Source organism: Sinocyclocheilus anshuiensis, unplaced genomic scaffold, assembly GCF_001515605.1.
Source record: "Sinocyclocheilus anshuiensis isolate Anshui unplaced genomic scaffold, SAMN03320099.WGS_v1.1 scaffold939, whole genome shotgun sequence".
Lineage (NCBI taxonomy): Eukaryota > Metazoa > Chordata > Actinopteri > Cypriniformes > Cyprinidae > Sinocyclocheilus > Sinocyclocheilus anshuiensis.
In genome coordinates, this window is record NW_015544227.1 from 216,662 (window position 1) to 227,469 (window position 10,808).

At 36.4% G+C, this 10,808-nt stretch overlaps 2 protein-coding genes across 5 annotated transcripts in view; one reads left to right on the plus strand and one right to left on the minus strand.

Annotated features, from left to right (window-relative positions):
• LOC107697424 (adhesion G-protein coupled receptor G2-like) overlaps positions 1-6,518 on the plus strand; it is a 25,080-nt gene extending 18,562 nt beyond the window's left edge. Inside the window, exons 23-33 of the mRNA XM_016498195.1 lie at positions 12-137; positions 398-520; positions 626-671; positions 773-876; positions 971-1,092; positions 1,744-2,015; positions 2,144-2,243; positions 2,846-3,129; positions 4,626-4,727; positions 4,820-4,960; positions 5,504-6,518. Of these exons, the coding sequence (XP_016353681.1) occupies positions 12-137; positions 398-520; positions 626-671; positions 773-876; positions 971-1,092; positions 1,744-2,015; positions 2,144-2,243; positions 2,846-3,129; positions 4,626-4,727; positions 4,820-4,960; positions 5,504-5,610 (1,527 nt within the window). The 3' untranslated portion in view covers positions 5,611-6,518. The remainder of the gene's footprint in view (positions 1-11; positions 138-397; positions 521-625; positions 672-772; positions 877-970; positions 1,093-1,743; positions 2,016-2,143; positions 2,244-2,845; positions 3,130-4,625; positions 4,728-4,819; positions 4,961-5,503) is intronic.
• A 126-nt stretch (positions 6,519-6,644) lies between these two features.
• Positions 6,645-10,808, minus strand: part of LOC107697425 (gamma-aminobutyric acid receptor subunit rho-1-like) — an 18,118-nt gene continuing 13,954 nt past the window's right edge. For 3 of the 4 annotated variants that reach the window (XM_016498197.1, XM_016498198.1, XM_016498196.1), the window contains 3 exons: positions 9,477-9,629; positions 8,576-8,769; positions 6,645-7,608 (listed from right to left, as the gene is read on the minus strand). In XM_016498197.1, the coding sequence (XP_016353683.1) occupies positions 7,306-7,608; positions 8,576-8,769; positions 9,477-9,629 (650 nt within the window). In that variant the 3' untranslated portion in view covers positions 6,645-7,305. Of the gene's footprint in view, positions 7,609-8,527; positions 8,770-9,476; positions 9,630-10,808 lie in introns of all 4 variants that reach the window. The other variant, XM_016498199.1, reaches the window with a different exon arrangement.

Below are 10,808 nucleotides of genomic sequence, written 5' to 3' on the forward strand. Positions count from 1 at the left end.
TCATGGTTCAGGTGCGGTCCACTCCTCTGGGTTCAGTCATCCTCCCAGCATCCCTCACACAGAACCTCACGGCAGAACAGCAGCGGCTTGCCTCCAGAGTCCAGTTCAACTTCTTCCAGAATAGCACCTTCTTCCAGGTCTGATACAGAGCACTGCTTTTGATTCAAATTAGTTCGATTTGTATTAAGATGACTGCTACATATTTGAAATAGCTGAATGGTGTAATGTGAGCTGATAGGATATATGACTTAGTCTAGATATTATCTGGCTAGCACATCTCAAAACAGTATATGCTTGTATTGCTGTAGTAATTGTGTTAAAAGCTTTAGTTTAATTAATGTGAATTTGATCAGAGCCACAAGTATCTCTGAACTCTTTTTTTTATATTTCTGTTTAGGACAAAAACCTAAATGGACGTAAACTAAACAGCGGGATTGTGGGTAGCAGTGTGGCTAACCTGAGCATCTCTGGTCTACAGAAGGAAGTGCTGATAACCCTGCGAAACACAGGACCCATTCCGGTCAATATGAATAGCATTAATATCACAACAAACAAACACAATAACAGATTTGTACTTTAATTCAGTGCTGCTTTCTTGTCTTACTCTCTTTTTATTCCTCCACAGGCTAAATATGTAGCTTCCTGTGTATTCTGGGACTTTGGATTAAATGGTATAAGTTGTCTTTTAATGTTTCCTTCTTTACCGAATAGACTGTTTTTGTTTTTTTTATGGTTGAAATGTGCATTTTAACCATTGATTATTGGTTAACAGGTGGCTCAGGCGGCTGGAATTCTTCTGGGTGCCATGTGCTTAATTCTTCTGCTGAAGAAACTCAATGTGCCTGCAATCACCTTACCAGCTTCGGTATTCTGCTAGTGAGTTACAGCAGAAAGAATTTACATCACCTGACAATATGATATTTCGATTCTTTGGGATAATAAAATTGTTTGGTTAAATCTTGCCTTACAGGACATTTCTAAGACTGAAATCCCTGTAGAGCATCTCAACATCCTGACATACATTACATACATCGGCTGTGGAATCTCGGCTGTTTTCCTGTCTGTCACTCTGCTCACTTATCTGGCCTTTGGGTAAGGATCCCTGTGAGATTCACCATTTAACTTCTCTTTTATTTGAATGTATTGACTTTATTATTATGTACTATTAAAATATTATTGACTTGGATTTGATGCTTTACATAAGCTCTAGATTAAAATTCAAAACTGCAATGTACACTAATAATTTGGGGTCGGAAAGATTTTTTAATATTTTGGATTACCAAGGCTGCATTTATTTGATCATAAAATATAGTTAAAACTGTAATATTGTGAAATACTATCACAATTGGAAATCAAGTTAATTTAGCATAATTTCACACTTTTTATCACACACATATAAATATTATTATGTTTTATGTTGTATTATTATTATTATTAATATATTATGTTTTTGAAAGCTTTTATTTGATCAAAACTACCGTAAAAGCCGCAATATTGTGAAATATTATTAGAATCAGCTGTTTCAGCCGTTTTTCAGAAATTCTAATATTATAATATTTTTAGAAATATTATAATTCTAATATGCTGATTTTATGGTGAAGTCTTCACTGTGAAAGTCTTTATTGTCACTTTTGATCTATTTTAATGCATTCAATTGCAATTTAAGTTGCAGTACCAACTTTTGAATGGTAGTTTATGTATAAATGATAATATATATATATTGTTTTTTAAATCTCTCTACAGTAAATTGCGCAAAGACATCCCGTCTAAGATCCTTATTCAGCTGTGTTTGGCCTTGCTGCTGCTAAACCTGGTGTTCCTATTGGACGCCTGGCTGGCTCTGTACCCAGATGCTGTGGGTCTTTGCATCTCCACTGCTTTTTTCCTGCATTATTTCCTCCTGGCGTCCTTTACCTGGATGGCACTGGAGGCCGTCCACATGTATCTGGCCCTCGTCAAGGTGTTCAACACCTACATCTCCCGCTTTATGGTCAAGATAGGACTTGCTGGATGGGGTACGTGACTGATTTGTTACTTACATTTTACCTGCACAAGGTCATGTTTTGTCTTTGAAGTCTGCTTTGTTGAAATAGTTAAGTCTGTCTGAGAGCAGATGAGCTCAAAATATTTTGTTTCTTTAAAGGCATTCCTCTCGTCGTAGTCATAATTGTCATAGCCGTTAACAAAGACAACTATGGCCTTGTGACATACGGGAGATATGGAAACGGAGCGACTGATGATTTGTGAGTAATCCCAATCCCAATTTTTCTCAGCACTACATTTATATAAAATATGTGACCCTGGACCACAAAACCAGTCTTAAGTCGCTGGGGTATATTTGTAGCAATAGCCAAAAATACATTGTATGGGTCAAAATGATAGATTTTTCTTTTATGCCAAAAATCATTAGGATATTAAGTAAAGATCATGTTCCATGAAGATATTCTGTAAATTCCCTACTGTAAATATATCAAAACTTAATTTTTGATTAGTTTTGATTGATTTTTGATTAGTAATATTCATTGCTAAGAACTTCATTTGGACAACGTTAAAGGCGATTTTCTCAGTATTTTGATTTTTTTGCACCCTCAGATTCCAGATTTTGTCCTATCATAACAAACCATACATCAATGGAAAGCTTATTTAAATTTTGAAAAATTGACACTTAAGATTGGTTTTGTGGTCCAGGGTTACATATATTTTAAAAATGATACTCCATATAAATGATATAAAATATAAACATTATTTGTAACATTTTAAAGTCAGATTAAACTCTGAATATGAATGCGGAAACATTAAAGCTTTCTTTAATGCTCTTTTTGTACATTTTGTTTTCTCCCTACAGTTGCTGGATAAAAAACGACATTGTCTTCTATGTTGCTGTGGTGGCGTACTTCTGTCTTGTCTTCCTGCTGAACTTCACCATGTTTATCGTGGTGATGGTCCAGCTGTGTCGCATCAAGCAGCAGAACCCTCACAACGTGCAGAATCGCAGCGGCTGGCAGGAGATGCGCAGTGTAGCTGGACTCACCGTGCTTCTGGGCCTCACCTGGGGTTTCGCTTTCTTCGCCTGGGGTCCTGTTAACCTGGCCTTCATGTACCTGTTTGCTATTTTTAACGCTTTACAAGGTGGGTCCCAATTTGCACAGGTGCCCTACCATTCTTGAAAGGCTAAATGGACCCTTTTTACTTTCTTAAAAATGTCTCTGGTATTACTGTGCACTATTTATCATTGCGAGTTATTATAAAAAAAAGTAAAAAGTGTATTTTAAAAGTCTTATATCAAAATATAATAACTTTCTCCACTTCTGAAACAACTGTTTAGCTAGGGGCTTTCAAACTGGTGTGTTTGAAGAGGTTTCCTTGAAAAAAACGATTTTACAAATGATATTATTTAGGAATGTCATAGATAGCTATATTTATTGTGAAACACCAATACAAATATATCTTAATTGCCTGAAATTTTTGTCTGTAGGTTTATACATCTAACATTACAAGTGGACATAAAAAAATAACTTATTAGAAAAAAACACTTATTACAAATTCAATATTTTCTAGATAATATTTTAAGTTAATGTAATTAATTATTAATTTATTTAATTCATTTTAATGAATTAATTTAATTAATTGAACATTCATTTGATAAATTTTTAATTAGCTTGACTTTGGTATAGTAAAAATATAAAGGCAAGTTATTTATTTCCACATAATATCACATGATTTCTCACAAAGTATAAAAGTGTCTTTATATATAAAATATGGCTGACTTTATATTGGAAGGGGATCCCTTGCAAGGGTATTAACATATTTGTGGGTCCTCGGTAAGCAAGTTATATATTTTTACTACCGTTCAAAGGTTTGGGATCAGTAAGATTTTTTAAAATGTTTTGCATTCTCTTATTATAACAATTTAAAATAAAATAAAGCAATAAGCCCCAAGAAGCCGTGGTTTACAGTGAATTTATAACAACTAAGGGGCGTTAGGCATGACGCGAAGCGGAGATCAAAACCCCCTTAGCTGTTATAAATTCACTGTAAACCACAGCTTCACGGGGCTTCTTGCTTTTATAAAACGGTTATTCCATATACGAAGTAAGGTTTCACAAAATAAAACAGAGCAAATAAAGTGTAATGATATGAATAAAAACAGTATTCTTCCACCAAACAATAGTTCCTCAGAATCAGTTGTGGTTGCAACAAAGTGGTTGCCAAGCAACAGACAAACGTAAACAAAGGTGTATGTTTGTAGAGTAATTTACAACAGCTTCGAACGTGGCTCAGCCAATCAGAATCAAGGATCGGAACTATCCATTTTATAATATATTTTAAAATATAATTTATTCCTGTAATGGTAAAGCTGAATTTTCAGCATCATTACTCTAGTCTTCAGTGTCACTTGATCCTTTAGTAATCTCAATCCAGACATGTGAACAGTAATAATTTTCAACACTGTCCATTTTGCAGGATTGTTGTGTTCAGCTGCTACTTTAATTAGTTTCACATTACGCAACCCACTGTGTCAGAGTTCCTTAGTGGAATCCATAACATTATCGGGTGACACATGTCAGGGTTTATTTTTAGTGTTCTGATGGAATGTTGACAAGAATGTACCTGTCCCCTCGCAGGATTCTTCATCTTTGTGTTCCATTGTGCCATGAAAGAAAACGTCAGACGACAATGGAGGACATACCTGTGTTGTGGCAGCCTGAGACTGGCAGAAAACTCAGGTAAGAGGCCTTTGGAAGTTCATGCAAATGTCTGACTTGCTTTTATGCGGCGTGTTTATCTAATTACCACCCTTTTATCTTTTACACAACAGAATGGAGTCGCACAGCAACTCAAAAGATAAAGAAAGCCTCCAAGAAAAGAATGTTTTCATTCCGCTCGTCGAATTCTAACAATTCTAGCTCATCTTTCCTGAACCATGACAGCTTGGCATCTGATATGCCCATAGACATCAGTGAGTATTACCTGCTAGACAGGCTGTGTTAATCATCTTTCTGCGTGTTTATTACCTGAAATTCCTAGTTGAAACAGCAGGTGATGATAACTGATCTTTAAATGGTAGCACAACCCTCTTCCACTTCCTCTTTTATTCTTTGTTTTAGTCACAGACATTCAACTTGATTTAAATGAGACAGAACTGAATTTATTATTAAAGGAATAGTTCACACACAAATGAAAAATTGCTGGCCGTCTATCATTTACTCACCAATGGATCCTTTACAGTGAATGGGTGCCGTCAGAATGAGAATCCAAACAGCTGATAAAAACATCACAATAATTCACAAGTAATTCACATGACAAGCAAATTTTCATTTTTGGGTGAACTATTCCTTTAACTAATTAATGTAAATTAAAACATTTGTATACTTTTAAACATTTATAATTCAATATTAAATCTAAAAATGAAGCTATTTGAATAATCAATATTTCTACATTGGCCAGATTAATTCTGTTGTGAAAGAAGTGCATAATTTGAGCTGTTTGTCTGTGATTGCAGGCAACCCGATGGACGACAGGATAATAACTGCAGCAGAAGAGCCCAGCTCAGGTTCTGACGTGGTATTGAACGAGATCAACGACCAGTACCGAGGTCAAAGGTCATAATGAATAAACTGATCACAGCCGGAATGAGTGTGTATGCATGTATGCGTGTACTATGTTCTAATGAGTCACTGTATTTCACTGGTATTTTAAATTTACATAAAGTATTGCGTGTTGTATATTCAACAGAAATATTACTTAAAATGAAGCACTGTAATTAATGCAATTAAATAATGAAACTACTACAGCAATGCAAAACCTTTTAAACCAACAACAACAAAATTATCTGATGGTTTAGGTTGCATAATTTTTCTGAGTAGTTGGATAATTGTGCAATTGGAATAAATTGGATAATTGTGTATGAAATGAAATGATGTGCTTACACTGCTATGGTTCAATGACTTGATTATTTTATCTGTACGAGTCTGGAACATTCAAAATCATGCATGTTGTCACATGTATTTTATTTTTGTATTTTCATAGCTTTTCAAAATAATAAAATGTACAACATAAGAGTATAACAAAAGAAATACAAGTTGTAGAGTGCCTGGTTGATAGTTTTCACAAAGTTTCTTTTCACAAACACTTGTGCATTCAATCTGCAACATACTGTACATTTATGAATTATTAAGCAAGTTCTGAAGGTCCAAATGTTGCTGTACAAAAGCACACTCTCCAGTCTGATTGGTTGGCTGCTACACAATTTCCATGAATCAGATTGCACAGGTATTTAAAAGTCAACCAGGAAATAAAAGTTATGTTTACAAGAAGCAAAGGCTCAAACGTTTTTTGAGGTTCATGGCATCAAATGTCTACAAGTAAATTCCATTTTATCTGGACACATAAAAATGTCTATTCACACTTTTTCTTAACTGTAATGTTGCATAGTTTGTCTTGTGTTATGCTTTCACAGATTTCATATCTACCCACAGTTTCCACAAAAATATTAAGCAGCACAGCCGGTTTTCATCATTACTAATAAGAAATGTTTATTGTGCATTAAATGTTTCATTAATTTAAAATATATTAAAATAGAAAACAATATTTCACATTATTACAGTTTTATTGTATTTTGATCAAATAAATGCAGCCTTGGTGAACATAAGAGACTTTTGAACGGTAGTGTAAATATCATGGGTGAAACTCTGAACTGTGATTGGTCCCTTTACATGTCACTCAGACAGCTACTTCCTGTTCAATTAGGCGGTTCTAACAGAAAAACATGGCCCAAAATTTAATGAGTCAAAAGTCCTACTATGTGAGACTAGCATGAGGGTTATTTTATTTAATATATTCACAAGTTTACGTGTTCATATAATTCTTGAGCATATGAAGCAGGTTGGCTTGGTTTCAAGTTTCCGCTCTCAGATCTAATGAATTCTAGGAGATAAAGCTGAGGTGATGGATGGATCCCATAACAACAGTCACAAGAGTGAGGTAAGCAGCTGTTTATACAGTATATCCTTGAATGACGTGAATATGCTCCTTGCCTTTGAGAGTTTATGACAAAAAGACATTCCTTCACATGCTATAAGAAATGCCAAACGTTTACAGAGATCTCCATATCTAACATCCATCTGGATCTTTCTCCAGTTACACTTGATCCAAACTGTCCACTTTGTCAGGTCACTTGTGCTTACTGTCAGAGCGTTCATTTTGACAGCCATCACAGGCCCAAAGTTCAACTGTCTTGTGCAATAAGACTGGCTTATCCTGGACTTATTACGGCGACTGGTCAGAAAAACACAAGCTACACGATCAAGAGTAGATACACCAGTACATGATGTTGAAGAGAAGATATGCCACTGGAAAGATGATTCTGGAGTACGAGTCAATCATGTAGCTGTTGCTCATTATGAATCTGATGTTTTTGCCGACTGAGCGCTTCCTCCAGAGTCTCGTGCCTTCGGTGGGTGGAGGCTCGGTGGAGGAGGCTCTGGGTGGGATGGTCCGCGTCGTGCTGGGTGTTGTGGGGAGCTCGGGGAAAGGCGATACATCTATGTCATTGTGAAAACAGCCGTCGTAGGCCATAGCCTGGGTTGCGTCGTAGGAAACTGGAAGCTTTGGTAGGAAGAGAAATGCGAGAAAGTAAATATCTGTTATGGACCACAAACAACAGTGATAAAAAAATGTATATTAATTTATATTAAAATTATACATTGAAGTCAAAGTAAAATGCCATTTACAACCCATTTGATTTGAGATGTTAACACTGTAAAGCCAAAATAAATTAATTTGGGGTTTCCTTCAACCATTGCAAGAATTTGTTTTACATTTTTAATTTGCTTTACATTTTTAAAACAAAATTAAAATTAAATTGTTCGAATTTGGTTATTGTTTTATTTTAATATTGTTATTATTTTGACAGAAACCATGGTTACCAAGGTAAAGTTTTGTTAGGCCAATTTAATTACGTTGTTTTAATTTATTTGACCTATTTATGAAATAATAATAATAATAATAATAATTTTTGTAATAAATGTTATAATGTTATTTATGAATTAATAATTTTATGGCTTTCAAAATCTCAGCTGTTTTAATTTTTTATAAATAAAAATAACTTATTTATGAATTCATTAATATTATTGTTGTTGTTATAGTATTTTGGCAGAAACTATGGTTAACAAGGTACATTTCTGTTAGGCCAATGAATTTACGTTGCCTTTAAATTTAATAATAAAATTATCTAAATATGTATGTATAATATATTATTTATGAATTAATACTTTTATTGCTCTCAAAATCTCTGTTTTTTTTTAAATATAAAAATAACATTAAAATTAAGTTATTTTAATTTTGTTAATAAAATTATAATTAAAATGTATGTAGCTATATTACTATTATTTTTATTATTAATGTTGTATTTTGACAGAAACTATGGTTACTATGATAAACTTTTGTTTGAATTTGTGTTGCCTTAAAATTACCATAGGGGGCGATGTTTAGCTTTAAAGTGAATATTCAATCTTGGTCATATTACCAGAGCAAAAGCACCATATACAATCTCTGATCAGTCCGTGACCCTGACCTTTCCTTTCTGAAGTTTTTTCATCTCTTCCACTGTAGTGAAGTAGTTCACAGCAGCATATTCAATGACCGACAGGAAAACAAAGAGGAAACTGGCCCAAAGGTAAATGTCCACCGCCTTCACATAAGACACCTGAGGCATTGATGCTGAGACGCCTGTTATTATGGTAGACATGGTCAACACGGTTGTGATTCCTGTAGGAGATCAAAAGAAACAGAAAGAGAGGGCAGAGTAACAAATAAGAAGCGGTTTCATGGGAAACAGACATGACATGTTAAGAAGAGGCAGTTCAAAAGTTCAAGCAAATAATGTTTCCATCTATTGCATCTCACACAAGAGTCCCCAGCAGATTATGGACGGTCAAATTGGGTGAGAAAGCAAATGAAAGTGTGAGAAACGCATGACATTCAGTAGTAAAGTTCTTTAAATTAGTCACCGTTTATTCCAAATTTGCACACACACAGTGCAGGTTGCAACACTTCTCATTAGTCCGACTCCTTAAGAAAACATTCAGGAAGACACACATTATGTGGACTACTTCTTCTATTCTATTGTGACTCTCTCTGAGCTTGTGCTCTGATGTCATCGACGTGTGTGAAAAGAACAACTTCCTTGCTGGGTGTCTAACGCCTGCTGGCCTGACTATCAAGGTATTTTTGAGGTCATGTAATTCTGTTCTCTCTAAACCGGTTTGTACTTGTTCCTGAGCGTAATAACCAGAGAGAACAAAGTAAATACACACAGCTCACGGTTACCAACCCACCTGAGGCGCTATTACAGAAACGTCCTGTCACAGGTCTAACGTTAAGATCTGACATGTTAAATAGAACAAATAAATAGAATATCATTTCTAAATGTATTTATAGATTCTAAAATTAGGATGTTTCTTTGGGAGGTTTACCTAGAGAGACACGGGCCGGTACGGCTCTCCTGTCGATCCAGACGGACACCCAGGAGAGCATGACCATTAGCATTGTGGGAAAGTATGTCTGCAGCATGAAGAAGAATATGTGTCTCCTGAGGATGAAGTTTATGTACAGCCTGTTATACCAGCCTGAGAGAAACAGAGAGGACGGGACATTTACAGCAGATACTAAAGACAAAATAAAGGAAAGAACAATATTAAACCTTATCACAAATGAAAAAGAAAAAAAGGGATCATTCTCAGGATATGCGTTGCCCCATGACTTACTGTTGATATATTTAACAGCATAATGAACTTAGACATATCATTTCATACATGTTAGATGATTTAGTTAAAAGAACTTAAAGGGATAGTTCACCCAAAATGAAAATTAATTGCTTACCCTAATGTCGTTCCAAACCCGTAAAACCTTCGGAACACAAATTAAGATATTTTTGATGAAATCCAAGAGTTTTCTGACACTGCATAGACAGCAAGGGATCTACCATGTTAAAGGCCCAGAAAGGTATAGTAAGGACATCGTTAAAATAGTCTGATGTGACATCAGTGGTTCAAACATAATTTTATGAAGCTACTTTGTGCGCCAAGAAAACAAAATTCATGAGTTCACACTAACATATAATGTGATTAAGCAATTAGTAGCATATTTGGCGTGCTGTCCAGAGGGAGGGAACCCAGCCCGAACCCAGAGAACTCCCCAAAAGAAGCTAATGGAATGAGACAGCAGCCAGAGAGAAAACTAAGTCGCCCCCAAAAATATGCGTGCCATGAAGAAAAGTAGGGTGTGCGAGGAGGCGGCAGGGCGACTGGGAGGGGTCGTGCGGTGCTTGAACGTGAGCTGCGACTCTCCGCGTCAGATGGCAAGCCCTACCTGTCGCCGAATGAGGAGCACGATGGAAGGCCAGGTGAGGGACTCTCGCTGCATCCGAAGGGAGCTGCGGCTCTGCTGCACCGGAAGGGAGAGTCCCTCTTGCAGCTGAATACGTGGCGTGGTTTAAAGCGTCAGATGGAGGGCTCTCACTAGGACCGAAGGGAGCTGCGGCTCTGCTGCACCGGAAGGGAGAGCCCTGTCTGATGCGAAAAAAGCAAATGGGGCTCGAAACGATGGATGGAGGGCTCTCACTGCGACCGAAGGGAGCCGCGGCTCTGCTGCACCGGAAGGGGGAGCCCTGTCCGATGCTGAATAAGCCTTGAATCTCGAAACAACAGATGGAGGGCTCCTGCTGCGACCGAAGGGAGCTGCGGCTCTGCTGCATCGGAAGGGAGAGCCCGGTCCAATGCTGAATAAGCCATTAGTCTCGAAACGAC